The sequence below is a fragment of the Saimiri boliviensis genome, chromosome 17 (genome assembly GCF_048565385.1).
Source record: "Saimiri boliviensis isolate mSaiBol1 chromosome 17, mSaiBol1.pri, whole genome shotgun sequence".
Classification (NCBI taxonomy): Eukaryota; Metazoa; Chordata; class Mammalia; order Primates; family Cebidae; genus Saimiri; species Saimiri boliviensis.
In genome coordinates, this window is record NC_133465.1 from 19608855 (window position 1) to 19628477 (window position 19623).

The following is a 19623-nucleotide window of genomic DNA, read 5'->3' on the forward strand; positions in this document are numbered from 1 at the left end:
ATACTAGTGTTACTGATTTGTGTACATTGATTTTGTAACCTGAGACTTTTACTGATTCCATTGATCAAATCCAGGAGTGTTTAGGGTTTTCTAAGCTAAAAGATTATGTCTTGGGCAAACAGATAGTTTGACTTTCTCTTTTCCAATTTGGATGTCCTTTATTTCTTTCTCTTGACTGATTGCTCTGGCTAGGACTTCCCAGTTTCATTCTAAATATGCATGAAATAAAAGGTAAAATGGAAAGTAATTGATGATTAGTTTATTCTCCATCTTTCCTGTGCAGATAAATTAATTCCAAATTTAATGTTGAAACTATCCTTTACTTTTAAATTATTAGATCCTGTCTTGTTCCAAAAGGGATTTAAACATTGTTTATAAAATGCATAAGAATCAAGAAGATAAGTTGAAAGTGTTACCAAAAAGAGAGACATAAAAAGTATGGAGGTAACGATTATTAAACAGCTTAACCTAGTCTTGGATTATAGTAGTCTGCAGATACATGTTGTGTGAATGACATCTGAAGGTGTTATCTTACACTGTAAATCATTTTTAGGGCTATACATACAATGTTTCATAAAGAAGAAAATGTATTTCTAGTGAATTTCTAAACTTGTTTGTAAATAGTAACTTCTTTTAAATTAGCTAACTCTAAATGATCTATTCTAATTAACTAATTTTCAATTTGCATAACATGAAAAAGAAGTAACTTTCAACTTGTAACTTTACTGAAGAATTTCAAATATGCTCTTCTCAGGTTTACTAGTAACAGAAACTTACCAGTTAACAGAATGTTTCTTTCCTCACTACTTCACAAATACCTATGTCCCTTGGAAGAGAGTGAAGTGAGAAATTAAAAACATGAGAACTAAAAAGGAAACAAGAACATAGGAGTTTTTATGAGGATTATAAACCCACATGGAAGAGCCAGATGACAAAATAACCTTTTTTATTTTCTAACGAAACACATTTTAATATCCATATTTAACTGCAGACTTGTCTTAAGAAAAAGAGAAGAAAGGAAACAGCAATATTTTGTATAATGAAGATAGTTAACAGTTAAGAATAAAAGAAGAGGAGCCGGGCGCGGTGGCTCAGGCCTGTAATCCCAGCACTTTGGGAGACTGAGGCAGGTGGATCACGAGGTCAAGAGATCGAGATCATCCTGGTCAACATGGTGAAACCCCGTCTCTACTAAAAATACAAAAAATTAGCTGGGCGTGGTGACACGTGCCTGTAATCCCAGCTACTCAGGAGGCTGAGGCAGGAGAATTGCCTGAACCCAGGAGGCGGAGGTTGCGGTGAGCCGAGATCGCGCCATTGCACTCCAGCCTGGGTAACAAGAGCAAAACTCCGTCTCAAAAAAAAAAAAAAAAAAAAGAATAAAAAAAGAGGAATGTAGGAAAAAGGCTGAAATGACGCAACGACTTAAATGGACTCTGAGAAAACTCATTATGGAATTGAGAATGGTAAGAAAGAACTTGGAGCTGGTAAATTAATCTTTGGTGAAAACTTCATATTTCTAACTTTATGTTTCATAAATACTGCTTATACTTTTTTTGGCTGTGTGTTTATCATTTAGGTTTAAAACAAACCAAAACTGTTATCTCCTCTTAAAAATGAACTATGATATTTATAGCTAAAATTATTTATTGTAAACCTTGGCATCTAAATAGATGCTCAGTCTGTGTTTCCAGAATGGAAGATGAGTTTAATCACTAAATGAGTTTACACATTTTTATGTTAAAATACAGGCTAAATAGCTTTGAAACTGTAATGACACTAAATGTTTTGAAAGAAATTTTATTTTACAATGCTGTATCTTCCCATATTTAAGAACTGTTTTTCCTCTTTGACAAATTTAACTGTCATATATGCAATTAAGATTTGAGTGATTCTTGAGGGATAAAAGTTCTTGTGTTTCAACAGGCTACTTTCTTGGAACCATTTTATAAGAGAGGCTCTGCTCTTTTTTTCTTTTTTCTTTTCTTTTTTTTTTTAGAGGGAGTCTCACTCTGTTACCCAGGCTGGAGTGCAGCGATGCAATCTTGGCTCACTGCAACCTCTGCCTCCTGGGTTCAAGCGGTTCTCCTGCTTCAGCCTCCCAAGTATCTGGGACTACAGGCATGCACCACCATGCCTAATTTTTGTATTTTTAGTAGAGACAGGGTTTTACCATGTTGGCCAGGATGGTCTCCATCTCCTGACCTCGTGATCCAGCCTCCCAAAGTGCTGGGATTACAGGCGTGAGTCACCATGCTCAGCCAAGAGAGGCTCTGCTCTTAATTAACCTTTTAGTCTTTTTTTTCAGTGCTATTAGACAAACACCTCCCTGTTATCTCTAGGTCCAGCAGCAGCGAAACGATGCCCAGCAGCAACTTTCCGAAGAACAGAATGCCAGAATATTACAAGATCAGATTCTGACCAGTAAACAACAGGAGCTAGAAATGGCTCAAAAGAAAATGGATTCTGAGGTATTTCCTTTAGCCATTTTCAAATATGTTTTTGTATGTGAATATATTTTTTAAAAACAACTCTATGCAACTTGGAATTCTAATGGATTTTTGAACCACACACACACACACACACACACATATTTGGGGGTGGTGACAGTGGTTCTGGAATTTTTGGCCCATTTTCTTAATTCAACTTCATTTGCCTGCAAGGGTCAAGTAGTGACTTTCACAGTGGCCTTATCCAAAGGAGAAACATTTGTTATTATTCATAGAAATTAATGATCTTTCCACAATTTCAAAACCCTTGCTAACAACAGACATTCCAGCTTTCAGACATGATTTCATCTTTCTAATATATTAATGGAGAGGTTAGATTATTATTTCTACTGGTAGTAAGGATGAAATGTATAGCCAGTACAGAGGCCATACTTCAGATGCCATACCCCTTACTTTTGGGGATGTAACAGTAAACTCCAAGTAGCATCTCATTTCAGCACAAAGAGCTTTGAAAACAATGATATGCCATAAGAGAAACTTAGTGATGATATGTTGATAACTATTTTGTTCTTAGAAAACTACTTCAGTGTATTTTCCCGTTTCATGCTTATTTCTGTTTCAAACACTGTAAAGAGGAAACAGAAGTTACTCTAATAGCAGATAATCTAATGATTTTCTAAGAAAAGCTGTATAACTTCTTTTTTACCACTGGTGTTTTGAAATAAAAAGCTTATTTTATATTTACATATTTACAACACAGAAGTAACCATGATTTGGTGGACAAGCACTAGAAGTAAAGTAAGAGGACCTGGAGAAAATCCTGCAGCTTGCGTATTTTTGACCTCTCCTTTCAGAATTGTGACGTAAATGAACTCAGTGATGTATATAGAAGTGCTTGGTACAAGGCCAGGTACAGTGGCTCATGCCTGTAATCCCATCGCTTTGGGAGGCCAAGGTGGGTGGGTCACTTGAGCCCAGGAGTTCCAGAACAGCCTGGGCAACATGGCAAAACCCTATCTCTACAAAAATTATAAATAAATTTAGATGGGTGTGGGGATGTGTGCCCCTAGTTTCATCTACTCAGGAGGCTGAAGTGGGAGGATCACCTGAGCCCAGGAGGCCAAGCCTGCAGTGAGATTTGATTGTGCCACTGCCCTCTAACCTGAATGATGGAGTGAGACCCTGCCTCAAAAAAAAAAAAAAAAAAGCAACTAATATAATGCTTAGATTTAGCATTCATGAATAAATGTAATTCTTATATAACTGACAATAAAAATGGTAGAAAACTAAAATAGCTACAGAATATTCTCAGGAAAAAAAAAGAACTTAAGGAACATGGGGAAATTTCCTCTGTCTGTTGTGGAAATTCAAGCCGAGAAGAACAGAGAGACCAAGAGACACAAGAGAACCTCTTTATTGGAGCTCCAGCTGACAGTGGTCTTACTGCCTGTAATGGCTGCCATCCCCACACAAAGGAAAATTCCTTGCTTGTATTAGTTTTGGCATGGGAAGATAGGGCAGGAGAAAAAGTAGGTTTAAACAGAGAGAGTTAGTCATTGACTTGTGACAAGTTTACAACCTTGAGAATATGTATATTTTCTATGCAGTTATCTCGCTCCCATGGCTATCTCACTCCCACGGCTGGTAGCTGGGGAAGAGAACAGGTTTTTTGTTTTTTGGTTTTTTTATTTTGCAGAAATATGCTTGTGAGCTGCAGGTGCAAAGATATGCTTGGGTGCCTTATCTTGGAAGGAGGAGGCTATGCTAGGTCTCCTTAGCTAACTTCAGGCAATTTAGGCTGGGAGGGGTGGTTGACTTGCTCCTCTGCTCTTTATAACTATTTTTGTGGCCTAGTCTTAAGGTTATTATTTATTTTAAATTAATGTCTTTTTTATAAATTTCGCTTTTCCTCCTCATGTCCAGATACATGCAAAGCTATAGCTTTTACTATGGGGTGGTATATAGGTTAGATGTCAGAGTGTAAAGCCAATTTTTTTTTTTTTTTTTTTTTTTTGGAGATGAAGCCTTGCTCTGTCTCCCAGGCTGGAGTGCAGTGGCACAATCTTGGGTTACTGTAACCTCTGTCTCCCAGGTTCACGTGATTGTCCTGCCTCAGCCTCCTGAGTAGCTGGGATTACAGGCACCCACCACCATGCCCAGCTAATTTTTGTATTATTAGTAGAGATGGGGTTTCACCATGTTGGCTAGGCTGGTCTTGATCTCCTGACTTCATGATCCACCGCCTCCACCTCCCAAAGTGCTAGGATTACAGGCATGAGCTACCGCACCCAGCCATAAAGCCCATTTTTTAATGTAGCCAAATTTATTAATCTTTTATTTTATGCCTTTGAATTGGTTGTAATTTGGTCTTTTCCAATTCTGAGATGCTTAAAATTCTCTAGTCATTTATATTTTACATTCTCGGATTTGCTGTCTTCAGAAAAACTTACCAAGTTTTGGGAATTTATGCTCTATGAGGTTTGAAGTTTCAATCCAATATTTTTTTCCAGTTGAATATCCACTTATGGAAGTCTTTTAATTGTATACATGTACAGGTTATTTAATTTCAGAGGAAGTCATGATATGTCATTTTATTGAGTGCTATTAAATGTTTCCTTTCTTACTTAGATTCCTCATAGGCATAAGAAAGAAAAGGATCTCTTGCATCAAAATTTCATGTTACAGGAAGAAATCGCCTTGCTGAGACTGGAAATAGATAGAATAACAAATCAGAACCAGCAAAAGGAAAAGAAATATTTTGAGGACATTGAAGCTGTGAAAAAAAATAATGATAACCTTAAAAAAATGATTAAACTAAATGAGGAAACATTTAAAAAAACAATATTTCAGTACAGTGGACAACTGAACGATTTGGCAGCTGAGAACAAAATACTCAATTTTGAACTGGAGAATGAAAAACAAAACCAACAAATACTGGAAATAGAAATGGAATCATACCGTTGTAGACTGGCTGCTGCCCTACGTGATTGTGATCAAAGTCAGACACAAAGAGATCTAAACCATGATTTCCTGAGAATAAGACAAGAGTGGATTGATTTACAGGACAAAATGAAGGCCGATATGTCTAACCTGCAAGCTATGAATGAGATTCTTTCTGAAAAACTTTCTAATGTTGAAAATAAAATCAACAGCCTACAAATTCAGCTCCGTAATACAACAGAAGCTGTTGAAGAAAAGAATTTGATTTTGGAAGGTGTGCAAAGAGACCTCAGCCAAACAGTGTCAGAAGAAAGAAATTGAACAAATGTACCAAACTGAACAAAGCAAACTGAAGAAATACATTGCAAAGCAGGAATCTGTAGAGGAGAGATTATTTCAATTACAAAATGAAAATACATTGCTTCGACAGCAACTGGATGATGCTCACAAGTAAGTGAACAGACAAGAAAAGACCATCAGTACTCTCCATGACCAGTTTCAGGCTGTTGCCAGAAATCTTCGAGCTGAGAGTGAAAAGCAGAGTCTTCCACTACAAGAGAACAAGGAATTGCTGGATGAATGTCATTATTTTAAAAACAGTATGGATCAATGTGAGAAAGAGAAACCAGGAAGAAAAGTAAGTATTAAGAAAGATAAATATTTTTCAACCTTCTTAAAAGAAAATTTAAAGTAATATTTGACTATGGCTAAATGTTTTATCTAGTTAAATATAAAAATATATAGATCATAAATGTATTTGCTGTTAAAACTGAAAGATACTTTACTTTGAGTAAAGAAATTGTGTCACCTATGAAATTTTAAGTTCAGTTACAGTGTTAACAGGTACAGATTAACATTCATAATGTAGTCTTATACTGCTGAAATGAACATTGCAATGCCTTTATATGGCCATGTTTGAAGACCATGATGAAGCAGATAAACAGAAATGCTTATACCTGACATGAGTATTTGGAAATTAAGATTCAGTTAGGAGGGTTACTTTGACCATTAATTCCAGATTTTCCAGGTGAACTGAAGTATACTGCTATACTTCAGTGTATATTTTCACAATACTTTTCCTTCAGCAGTTTTGTAATGTATTTAAGTTGGCATAATTTTACTTTTATTCATATCAATTTGACTTAAATCTGAGATGATTTCAGTCTCAAATTACTTGTTATGACCTCTCAATTCTTTTTTTTTTTTTTCTTTTTTTTTTTTGAGACAGAGTTTTGCTCTTGTTACCCAGGCTGGAGTGCAATGATGCGACCTCGGCTCACCGCAACCTCCGTCTCCTGGGTTCAGGCAATTCTCCTGCCTTAGCCTCCTGAGTAGCTGGGATTACAGGCACGCGCCACCATGCCCAGCTAATTTTTTGTATTTTTAGTAGAGATGGGGTTTCACCATGTTGACCAGGATGGTCTCAATCTCTTGACCTCATGATCCGCCTACCTTGGCCTCCCAAAGTGCTGGGATTACAGGCGTGAGCCACCGCACCCAGCCGACCTCTCAATTCTTTAAAGGCATTTACTTTTTAATAAATCATAATTTGGGGCAGATGTGAATTTCAGCAAAGCTATGTTAGATTTAATCTTACCACTGGTATTTATAATTTACTTTGAATGTTTTTACAAACAATTTGCTCTTAATTTTCATTTCAAGGCTCACTGCCTATCATTCGGATATAACTTTGACCAGTACAAAGGTAACTGTGTTTATCTGTGATTTCTTTGTTTGGCATTGAGTCCCCATTTTTAAACTAATGAGAGGTGGCAGGTTTCACATATAGCGAGAATGGACTGAGTAGGGAAGACCCTTGTAGAAGCTGAGGTCAGGAGGGAGGTAAAGGTCAGGTTACCCAGGGCCTCAAAGGCCATTGGAATTTTGCTTGTATTCTGAGATAGGAATCTTTTGGAAGGATCTGAACAGGCAACTGAATATGCAAGGAACTCTGAAGTTGATTGGAGTGTCTAATAAAAAAGAGGGAAAACATTTCACAGTGTGGGATGTACCACCAGCAGCCCCACCCACATACTGATTTCTTTTTGAGACTTCAGTAGGTTGTTAAGCATTGCAGATGTTTCAGGGATGAGTGAACAGTAGGCTGAATCTATTGTCTAAGTTAACAGAAAACTGATTTGGCAGAAAGATAGCGCCTTCTGTGTCTGTAACTGAATTCAGTAATAAACAAGAATGTGTGCACACGGGGAAAAGGTGAATCCATATATGTGTTGATGTTTTTCAAAGTGTATGTGTTAGAGTTAAGTCTTTTTTTTTTTTTTTTTTTCTTTTTTTTATTGCATTTTAGGTTTTGGGGTACATGTGATGAGCATGCAAGATTGTTGCATAGGTACACACTTGGCAGTGTGGTTTGCTGCCTTCCGTCCCCTCACCTGTATCTGTCATTTCTCCCCATGCTATCTCTTCCCACCTCCCCACCCCTCCCCCATTTCCCCCCAACGGACCCCAGTGTGTAGTGCTCCCCTCCCTGTGTCCATGTGTTCTCATTGTTCAACACCCACCTATGAGTGAGAATATACGGTGTTTGATTTTCTGCTCTTGTGTCAGTTTGCTGAGAATGATGGTTTCCAGGTTCATCCATGTCCCTACAAAGGACGTGAACTCATCGTTTTTGATGGCTGCGTAATATTCCATGGTGTATATGTACCACATTTTCCCTATCCAGTCTATCATCGTTGGGCATTTGGGTTGGTTCCAGGTCTTTGCTATTGTAAACAGTGCTGCAATGAACATTCGTGTGCACGTGTCCTTGTAGTAGAATGATTTATAATCCTTTGGATATATACCCAGTAATGGGATTGCTGGGTCAAATGGGATTTCTATTTTTAGGTCCTTGAGGAATCGCCACACTGTCTTCCACAATGGTTGAATTAATTTACATTCCCACCAACAGTGTAAAAGTGTTCCTATTTCTCCACATCCTCTCCAGCATCTGTTGTTTCCCGATTTTTTAATGATCGCCATTCTAACTGGTGTGAGATGGTATCTCAATGTGGTTTTGATTTGCATTTCTCTGATGACCAGTGATGATGAGCATTTTTTCATATGTTTGTTGGCCTCCTGTATGTCTTCTTTTGTAAAGTATCTGTTCATGTCCTTTGCCCATTTTTGAATGGGCTTGTTTGTTTTTTTATTGTAGATCTGCTTTAGTTCTTTGTAAATTCTGGATATCAGCCCCTTGTCAGATGGGTAGGCTGCAAAAATTTTTTCCCATTCTGTTGGTTGCCGATTCACTCTACTGACTGTTTCTTTTGCCATGCAGAAGCTGTGGAGTTTGATTAGGTCCCATTTGTCTATTTTGGCTTTTGTTGCCATTTCTTTTGGCGTTTTGGTCATGAAGTCCTTGCCTACACCTATGTCCTGAATGGTTTTGCCTAGATTTTCCTCTAAGGTTTTTATGGTGTTAGGTCTGATGTTTAAGTCTTTAATCCATCTGGAGTTAATTTTGGTGTAAGGTGTCAGGAAGGGGTCCTGTTTCTGCTTTCTGCACATGGCTAGCCAGTTTTCCCAACACCATTTATTAAACAGGGAGTCCTTTCCCCATTGCTTGTTTTTGTCAGGTTTGTCGAAGATCAGATGGTTGTGGGTATGTTGTATTTCCTGTGAGGCCTCTGTTCTGTTCCATTGGTCTATATCTCTGTTTTGGTACCAGTACCATGCTGTTTTGATTACTGTAGCCTTGTAGTATAGTTTGAAGTCTGGTAGTGTGATGCCTCCTGCTTTGTTCTTTTTGCTTAGAGTTGACTTGGCTATGCGGGCTCTCTTTTGGTTCCATATGAAGTTTAAGGTGTTTTTTTCCAGTTCTGTGAAGAAGGTCATTGGTAGCTTGATGGGAATAGCGTTGAATCTGTAAATTACTTTGGGCAGTATGGCCATTTTCACAATGTTGATTCTTCCTAACCATGAACATGGAATGTTTCTCCATCTGTTTGTAGGAATACAACTAACAAAGGATGTAAAGGATCTCTTCAAGGAGAACTACGAACCACTGCTCAAGGAAATAAGAGAGGACACAAACATTCTGTTCTGATCTTAGTTATTTCTTGTCTTCTGCTAGCTTTTGAATTTGTTTGATTTTGCTCCTCTAACTCTTTTAATTGTGATGATAGGGTGTTGATTTTAGATCTTTCCTCGCTTCTCATGTGGGCATTTAGTGCTATAAATTTCCCTCTAGATATTGCTTTCAGTGTGTTCCAGAGATTCTGGTACGTTGTGTCTTTGTTCTCATTGGTTTTAAAGAAGATCTTTATTTCTGCCTTCATTTCATTATCTATCCAGTAGTCATTCAGGAGTGGGTTGTTCCATTTCCACGTATTTGTGTGATTTTGAGTGAGTTTCTTGATCTTGAGTTCTAATTTGATTGCAATGTGGTCTGAGAGACTGGCTGTTATGATTTTCATTATTTTGCATTTGCTGAGGAGTGATTTATTTCCAATTATGTGGTCAGTTTTAGAGTAAGTGTGATGTAGCACTGAGAAGAATGTATATTCTGTGGATTTGGGGTGGAAAGTTCTGTAGATGTCTCTTAGGTCCACTTGCTCCAGATCTGAGTTCAAGTCCTCAATATCCTTGTTGATTTTCTGTCCTGTTGATCTGTCTAATATTGACAGTGGAGTGTTAAAGTCTCCCACTATTATTGCATGGGAGTCTCAGTCTCTTTGTAGGTCATTAAGAACTTGCTTTATGTATCTGGGTGCTCCTGTATTGGCTGCATATATATTTAGGGTAGTTAGCTCTTCTTGTTGCATTGATCTCTTTACCATTATGTAATACACTTCTTTGTCTCTTTTGATCTTTGTTGGTATAAAGTCCATTTTATCAGAGACTAGGATTGCAAACCCTGCTTTCTCTCTCTCTCTCTCTCTCTCTCTCTCTCTCTCTCTCTCTCTCTCCATTTACTTGGTAAATCTGCCTCCATCACTTTATTTTGAGTCTGTGTGTGTCTTTGCATCTGATATGGGTCTCCTAAATACAGCACACTGATGGGTCTTGACTTTTTATCCAGTTTGCCAATCTGTGTCTTTTGATTGGGGCATTTAGCCCATTTACAGTTAAGGGTAATATTATTATATGTGAATTTGATCCTACCATTTTTATACTAGCTGGTTGCTTTGCCCATTAGTTGATACACTTTCTTCATCATGTCAATGGTCTTTACCATTTGGTATGTTTTAGCAAGTGGCTGATACTGGTTGTTTTTTCCATGTTTAGTGCTTCCTTCGGGAGCTCTGGTAAGGCAGGCCTGGTGGTGATGAAATCTGTCAGCAATTGCTTTCTGTAAAGGATTTCATTTCTCCTTCATTTATGAAGCTTAGTGTGGCTGGATATGAAATTCTGGGTTGAAAGTTCTTTTCTTTAAGGGAGTTGAATATTGGCCCCCACTCTCTTCTGGCTTGTAGAGTTTCTGCTGAGAGATCTGCTTTGAGTCTGATGGGCTTCCCTTTGTGGGTAACCCGACCTTTCTCTTTGGCTGTCCTTAGCATTTTTTTTCCTTCATTTCAACCCTGGTGAATCTGATGATTATGTGCCTTGGGGTTGCTCTTCTTGAGGAATATCTTTGTGGTATTCTCTGTATTTCCTGGACTTGAATGTTGGCCTGCCTCACTAGTTTGGGGAAGTTCTTCTGGATAATATGCTGAAGAGTGTTTTCCAGCTTGGATTCATCTCTCCATTACATTCAGGTACACCTATCAAACGTAGATTAGGTCTTTTGACATAATCCCATATTTCTTGGAGTCTTTGTTTCTTTTTACTCTTTTTTCTCTAATCTTACCTTCTCATTTTATTTCATTGAGCTGATCTTCAATCTCTGATATCCTTTCTTCTGCTTACTCGATTCAGCTATTGAAACTTGTGTATGCCTCACAAAGTTCTCTTGCTGTGTTTTTCAGCTTCATCAAGTCATTTATGTTCTTCTCTATGCTGGTTGTTCTAGTTAGCATTTCGTCTAACCTTTTTTCAAGGTTCTTAGTTTCTTTGCATTAAGTTAGAACATCTTCCTTTAGCTCAGAGAATTTTGTTACTACCCACCTTCTGAAGCCTGCTTCTGTCAATCTGTCAAACTTATTCTCCATCTAGTTTTGTTCCCTTACTGGTGAGGAGTTTTGATCCCTTAGAGGAGGAAAAGCGTTCCGGGTTTTGGTGATTTTATCCTTTCTGCTTGCATGGGTTTCTTCCCATCTTCATGGATTTATCTACCTTTGGTCTTTGAAGTTGGTGACTTTCAGATGGGGTCTGAGTGGACATCCTTTCTGTTGATGTTGAAGATATTTATTTCTATTTTTTAGTTTTCCTTCTAACAGGCCCCTCAACTGTAGGACTGCTGGAGGTCCACTCCAGACCCTGATTACCTGGGAATCACCCACAGGGGCTGCAGAACAGCAAGGATTGCTGCCTGTTCTTTCCTCTGGTAGCTTCATCCCAGAACAGAACCCACCAGATGTCAGCCAGAGCTCTCCTGTATGAGGTGTCTCTTTGCACATACAGGGGTCAGGGAGCTGCTTGAGGAGGCAGTCTGTCCTTTATCAGCGCTCAAGTTCTGTGCTGGGAGCTCCATTACTTCCTTCAGAACTGCTGGGCAGGGATGTGTAAGTCTGCTGCAGTGGAACTCACAGTCACCCCTTTTTCCAGGTGCTCTGTCCTGGGAAGGTGGGGCTTTATTTATAAGTGCCTGATGTGCTGCTGCCTTTTTTCAGAGTTGCCCTGCCCTGCAAGGAGGAAGTCTAGTCACAGTCTACCTACAGAGGCATTGCTGAGCTGCTGTGGGCTCCGCCCAGCTGCTTTGTGAACTTGCTTGTACTTATATTTACACAGGTAAGGTTAGAACTGCCTCAGTAATGGGGGACTGCCTCGGTAATGGCAGACTACCTTGGTAACGGTGGGCTGTCTCAGTAATTGTGGACTGCCTAGGTAATGGCAGACTGCCTCAGTAATGGTGGATGCCCTTCCCCACATCAAGCTCAACTGTCTGGGTCAAGTTCAAACTGCTGTACTGGCTGCAAAAATCCCAAGTCAGTGGGATTCAGCTTGCTGGTCTCTATTGGGCTGGGACTCACCAAGCCTGCTTACCTGGCTGCACACCTTCAGCCCCCTTTCTCTTAAGGGTATGGGCAGCTCTGTCTCACAAACACTCCAGGCGCTAGCCAAAACGGCTGCTAAGATTTATGCTGGAAACCCATGGTGTTGGCTGAATCAGCTGCCCAGATTTGCACTGGAAACCCGTGGCACCTATCAACCCAGCAGGAATCTCCCCATCTGAGGGCTGCAAAGACTGCAAGAGAAGCGAATCATCCAAACTGGAGTGACAAGTGGCCAGAAAAGTCCCCGATGGCCTCCGCTGGATGGGAGAGGGGTCCTCTGGCCCGTTGCACTTCTCGGGTAAGGCAGCACCCACTCTGCCTCGGTTTGCCCTTCTTGGGCTATACCCACTGACCAACGAGTCCCATTGAGGTGAACCTGGTACCTTGGTTGGAAATGCAGAGATCACTCACCTTCTGCTTTGGTCTTGCTGGGATCTGTGCTCCAGAGATGTTCCTATTCAGCCAGCTTGGCAGAAGTCTACTTTTTTTTTTTTTTTGAGACAGAGTTTCGCTCTTGTTACCCAGGCTGGAGTGCAATGGCACGATCTCGGCTCACCACAACCTCCGCCTCCTGGGTTCAGGCAATTCTCCTGCCTAAGCCTCCTGAGTAGCTGGGATTACAGGCACGTGCCTCCATGTCCAGCTAATTTTTTGTATTTTTAGTAGAGCCGGGGTTTCACCATGTTGACCAGGATGGTCTCGATCACTTGACCTCGTGATCCACCCGCCTTGGCCTCCCAAAGTGCTAGGATTACAGGCTTGCGCTGCCGCGCCCGGCCGAAGTCTATTTTTAAAAAAAAAAAAAAAAGTTAACTGTGAAACAGCCTCGGGCAGGTCCTTCAGGAGGTTTCCAGAAGGCATTTTTATCAAGGAGATGACAGCTCCATGCCTGTTACTGCCCCTGAAGACCTTCCAGTGGGACAAGATGTGGAGGTAGAGGAGAGTGATATTGACGATCCTGACCCTGCTTAGGCTTAGATGAATGTGTGTGTTTGTGTCTTGGTTTTAACGAAAAGATTTTAAATGTAAAATAAATAAATAATAGAAAAAAGCTCCTAGAAAATAAGGTTACATAGAAAGAAACTATTTTTGTATAGCTATGTAATTTGTGTGGTTTTTTTGTTTGTTTGAGACAGGGTCTCACTCTGTCAGCCAGACTGGAGGGCACTGGTGTAATCATGGCTCACTGTATCCTCAACCTCCTGGGCTCCAGAGATCCTTCCACCTCAGGAGGACATGAGTCCTCCAGACAGACATCAGGCCTCAGGTAGATACTGGACTCAAAGTGTACACCAGGCCCCATGTTGACAACCAGGCCCCAGATGGACACCAAAGCCCTAGGTGGACTGCAGGCCCATGTTGAACCCAGACTCATGTGGACATCAAGCTGCAGGCGGACACCATGCCTGCTCCAGGTGGACATTAGACCCAAAGTACACACCCCATCCCCAGGTGATCACTAGGCCCAGGTGAAGACTCAGGCCTTAGGTGCACATCCGGCCTTAAGTGGACACCCAGGCCCCAGGTTGATACCCACTAGGTGATCACCAGACCCCAGGTGGACATCAGGCCTCAGGTGAACAAAACCCAGTAGACCATCAGGCCCCAGCTGGATACCGGTCTCCAGGTGAATACAAGACCCTAATTGAGACATAGACCCAAGACAGACATCAGGCCCTAGGTGGAAATCAGGCCTGAGGAGGACATCCGGCTCCTGGTGAACATCAAGTGCAGGTGTCCAGGCACGCCCTGGGGGCCATAACTGTGTACAGGTAAGGAGTTGACCTGGGGGGAGGGTGAGCAGTGGGCAGCCCACTGGAGTCCTGAGCAGGTCTTATGGAAGGAGGGGCCGAGGGGACAGAACCTTAAAGAAACGACCTCACTTCCTTGATGACAGACCCGAACAGAACTTAGAACTTGGGTAACCAGGCGCCCATATCCTGGCGTCAGCCCCATAGCCAGCTCACTTGATGATGCTTAAGAGAGTGAGATGTTCTCGTGCTGCAGCCCCACAAATCGAGGCTTCTGCTTCAGGAATGGCGGGAGTGAGAGCCTTTTCCATTGCTGCCAACAAAGGCTCATCCCTCACCCTAGGTGCCTGTGGCCTTTTGGACGAAGGCACACCCTGGTACCACAGGGCAGCCCAGGGCAGGCCCTCGCAAGCCAGGTCTCACCAGAGAGCCCATCGGGGTTGCATCTGCATACTATCCTTGTCCAGCTGGAGATTCTGGAGTACATGGAGGCACAGGCACACGGTGAGGTGGCCTGCAATCTGGAAGACTTTGTGGGGATTGTGTTTTGGGGTTACAGATCCTTTCAATTCAGTGAGGTTCTTTCTGTGTTTGGAAATCCCAGTGGACGGTGACTAAGTCACTGTATTCTGACATGATACATTATTTGTATATAGATACTATAAATAACTTATTTAAATTATTCGTTATTTATTCAACAAATAGTTCTTTGGAATCTACAAAGGCTGGTTTCTGTTCTAGATTGTGAATGTAGAATTGATGGAAAACATAATATTTGTTCTTAGTGGTAGATTAAAAAATGCAAAATATATATTGGGTAGAGGTTGTACTGCTGAAAATAGGCAGAGACTGAGTTGCTAATACAAAAGTCAGGAAACCCAGTGTGATTACTTTTAATAATAATTGATATTTTAATACACGTCTCTTGTTTTTTCCTACTGGAAATATATTACAAGATGGAATTTCTGGGTGTTTGATATCTGAATGCTTAAGTATAGCAGGTATGACCAGTTTTCCAAAGACATTTCTCCAGTTTACTTGCCCATGAGTGACTCATAAGATATTACGTGAAACCACATCCTCTCCAACAGCCTCTAGTATTAGTCTTTGTAAGGTTTGTCAATTAAATGGGTGTCGGTTTTGCAGGTGATTATTATATTTTTAAAAGATAATAGAATACCTAGCTGAAAAACAGCAGGGCATGCAGACGCACATGTTTAGAGTGTGTCCTGACCCTAGAATTGCAAGTAATCCAATTTGTGCCTCCACTGTTCAATAAAATATTTCCTTAAGAATCCAGAGGTCGGGCCGGGCGCTGTGGCTCAAGCCTGTAATCCTAGCACTTTTGGAGGCTGAGGCGGGTGGATCACGAGGTCGAGAGATCGAGACCATCCTGGTCAACATGGTGAAACCCCGTCTCCACTAAAAATACAAAACATTAGCTGGGCATGGTGGCACGTGCCTGTAATCCCAGCTACTCAAGAGGCTGAGGCAGGGGAATTGCCTGAACCCAGGAGGCGGAGGTTGCGGTGAGCGGAGATCGCGCCATTGCACTCCAGCCTGGGTAACAAGAGCAAAACTCCGTCTCAAAAAAAAAAAAAAAAAAAAAAAGAATCCAGAGGTCAGGCCAGCCATGGTGGCTGATGCCTGTAATCCCAGCACTTTGGAAAGCCCAGGTGGGTGGATCATGAGATCAGGAGTTCAAAACCAGCTGACCAATATGGTGAAACCCCATCTCTACTAAAAATACCAAAATCAGCTGGGTGTGGTGGTGTGAACCTGTTGTCCCAGCTGTGTGGAAATTCACTCAGGGTGGTGGCAAAAATATTAAGGGAAACATAGAGAAAATTTTAAAATATAGTCTCAAACCCTTTTGGAAGACCTATGGGTTTTTTCATAGTTTCAGTAGAAGTTTCAGCTGAAAGCAGCCTAAATCTTCCTTACGTTTAGTTAATAAGTGAAGCAAATAGAGCATGCTGGGGAGTTTACCTGTTTACTCACGTGATCTTAAAACCTTTGAGCTGGATGGCCCTCTCGGTGTGGGGGGTGGGGGTTTGACCAGGGATGTTATCCACTAATGGTGTTTGCTTTGGGCATTGGAACCTGGGCTTTAATCTTCAAATTCTAACGGTGTTGACTCAAGCCTTTGTTCATTAAACTTTACTAAATAAATGTAAGTCTCACTGGTGGAGGAGGGCTGGTGGCTGCTATCTGTTTACAGCACTCTCCAGGGAGTCTGTAAGCAGCCATGGACCCTCAGCCAGACTGGCAAAGCATAATATCTGTGTGTCTATTCATCCATCGCTGAGGCAGGGTCTGCAGGACAGACCCCTGCAGGTGATGACCCCACCAGTGACGCTCCCAGTGTGGGGCAACCCCAACACAGCTGCTCAAGAGCCTGAGGCAGGAGACTAGCTTGAACCCAGGAGGCAGAGGCTGCAGTGAGCCGAGATCACACCACTGCACTCCAGCCTGTGTGACAGAGCGAGACTCTGTCTCAAAAAATAATAATAATCCAGAGGTCAGACATTCCTTTGAGCAGTGACACCAATATGGTTTCTCACCTATTCACACCAACAAAATTGCTTTTATCAAAGCACAAACAATATTCTTATTAAGTTATGAATTGAAGCATAGTTCCTCAGCCTTTTTCTTAATTTATGTAGCAGCAGCATTTGACACAGTTGATCTCTTCCTCCTTTTTGCAAACCTTTCTTTGATAGAATTCCAGAACACTTAAGCCACATTTTCCCAACATTTTTGATAATTACTCCTAGTCCTGGACTTAGGTGATTCTCCCACCTCAGCCTCCCAAAGTGCTGAGATTATAGGCATGAGCCACCATGCCCAGCCGAAAGGTTGAAACATCTTCTAAATTTGAAATCAAAGGGCATGGCATTTAAATACACACTCCTTAAAATTTGGAAGACATGTTAACACCATATAAACCCAGAGCCTGTATTTTTAGATTAGCAACATGTAGATATTTTCAATTTCTTCTAAAATTTAAAAAAAAATAAATTTTATGTTCAGAGAATTCTTGACAACAGAAGGTAAATATTTTTCACTTAAATGTGGTGACTTTGAAAAGAAATTTGGTTAATGTAAGTTAGATAAATTTCTGTTTAAAAAATAATTTAAATAAAATAATGCTGAAAAAGGAGTGGTCATAGCGTTTCTTCCAGAGAGAGGAATTCTGTCCTGATCGGCCTGTAATAACAAAAGTATATGGACCAAGATTATTTTATAGGGACATAGATTAAAAGATAGCATACAATTTTATTTTTAAAATGAAGATAACTTTTTGATACATGTATTAAATGTAAGAGAACAAACAGCCTAAAAATGAACTTTTGGGGGGATATTATGGAATATAAACAAGTACCGAGAACAGTGTGAGGAATGAAATTCTCATCCTGGCTTGGTGTGGGCAGAACCTCACAGTATGAGGACAACCCCAGTATGTGGTGGTGGTAGGGCATGGCCCCTCTGTGTAAAAACTGTTCTCATTTACTGAGAATTGAAGTCTCAGTAAAAAAAAATACCAACCTCAACACAAAATGATGGGTTCATCATTTGATATACCCTGTGCCTTTATAACATGCACAGTTGTTATCATTCTATAAAGTTTATCATTTGCTACATTTAAAATGAGAATAATTTCAAATTTGAAGTGAAATAAGTCCCTTAGAGAAACAAATTTCAAAATACTAGCCCTATCTATCTATAATCAACTGTATCTGTGTTGAGCCATTTTTTATATGGAAGAAAGCAAAAACATCCTTCTAGACCTTCTAAGTTTTATGTCATCACACGAACATTGAGGCAATGTGATAGACAAACAGATGTTAATATTATTTGGAGAACAGTTTCATTTATCGTATGAGCAAACCATCAGGTGTTGGTGGTCTTGGGCATTATTAACCACTAGGGTCCATATCTTTGCACATGAAGAGTAGGCACTAGAGAAGAGCAAAGAGAGAGCACTCTCATTGTTTCCAGAGAACCGGACTAGAGAAATAGAAAGTCACCTAGAGAATGATGGTGCACACAGCGCTTTTCACTGGGGAAGCCATCTCATAATTCTTGTTGTATATTTTTACTACAATGATAAGTTATTGGTTTGAGTTAAGATGTGTTCATTAAGTATAGGTTAATGTTATTGTCCTGTAATTTAGAACGGTACACAGAACCTGTGGGAAATTAATCGGTCACTCACATAACCAAGGAGTAAGAGAACAGTGAGTATCTTGTACTGTGATGTGACACTGAATTGACCCATTAAGATAGCCAATGTGAGCTACCCACGTGCAGCAATTGAAATTTCCAAAATAGATCATTACAATGTGCTAAGATCAGTTCATATGAAACATTCACATATATTTGACATTAACATTTTAATTTTGCATTATCAGGTGTGGTTTTTGGTTTTTTGGTGTTTTTTTGTTTTTTGGGTTTTTTTTTTTTTTTGAGACGGAGTGAGACGGAGGCTCAAGACCAGCCTGTCACCCAGGCTGGAGTGCAGTGGCACAATCTCAGCTCAGTTGCAACATCCACCTCCCAGGGTGAAACAATTCTCCAGCCTCAGCCTCCCAAGTAGCTGGGATTACAGGCGCCTTGCCACCACACCCGGCTACTTTTTGTATTTTTAGTGGAGACCAGATTTCACCACGTTGGCCAGGCTGGTCTTGAACTCCTGACTTCAGGTGATCCTCCTGCCTTGGCCTCCCAAAGTGCTGAGAACTTACCTGTTTTTTTTTGCTTTTGTTTTTGTTTTTTCTTTTTTTTTTTTTTTTTTTTCTTTCTTTTTTTTTTTGAGACGGAGTTTCGCTCTTGTTACCCAGGCTGGAGTGCAATGGCGCGATCTCGGCTCACCGCAACCTCTGCCTCCTGGGCTCAGGCAATTCTCCTGCCTCAGCCTCCTGAGTAGCTGGGATTACAGGCACGCGCCACCACGCCCAGCTAGTTTTTTGTATTTTTAGTAGAGACGGGGTTTCACTGTGTTGACCAGGACGGTCTCCATCTCTCGACCTCGTGATCCACCCGCCTCGGCCTCCCAAAGTGCTGGGATTACAGGCTGAGCCACCGCGCCCGGCCGAGAACTTACCTGTTTAAGCCCGCTGTTTGCCTTGGTGCACAGAGCGCTGCCTCTGAACGGGGGTAGCCCATTCCTAGGGAACACAGCAAGCAGTTCTTTACACAGGAGCCGCCAGCCCTCACGGCGCGGGGAAAGAAGGCTGCTTATCTCCAGTGTGACCTGAAAAATTAGGGATGGACCTGCGCGGTGGCTCACACCCATAATTCCAGCACTTTGGGAGGCCGAGGCGGGCGGATCACTTGAGGTCAGCAGTTCGTGACCCATCTGGCCAACATGGTGAAACC

The 19623-nt window shown here is 41.1% G+C and overlaps 1 protein-coding gene across 1 annotated transcript in view; it reads left to right on the plus strand.

Annotated features, from left to right (window-relative positions):
* CCDC144A (coiled-coil domain containing 144A) overlaps nucleotides 1–19049 on the plus strand; it is an 81133-nt gene extending 62084 nt beyond the window's left edge. Inside the window, 6 exon segments of the mRNA XM_074387997.1 lie at nucleotides 992–1089; nucleotides 1407–1493; nucleotides 2343–2471; nucleotides 5079–5686; nucleotides 5688–6027; nucleotides 12107–19049. Of these exon segments, the coding sequence (XP_074244098.1) occupies nucleotides 992–1089; nucleotides 1407–1493; nucleotides 2343–2471; nucleotides 5079–5686; nucleotides 5688–6027; nucleotides 12107–12166 (1322 nt within the window). The 3' untranslated portion in view covers nucleotides 12167–19049.
* The last annotated feature ends 574 nt before the right edge of the window (nucleotides 19050–19623 follow it).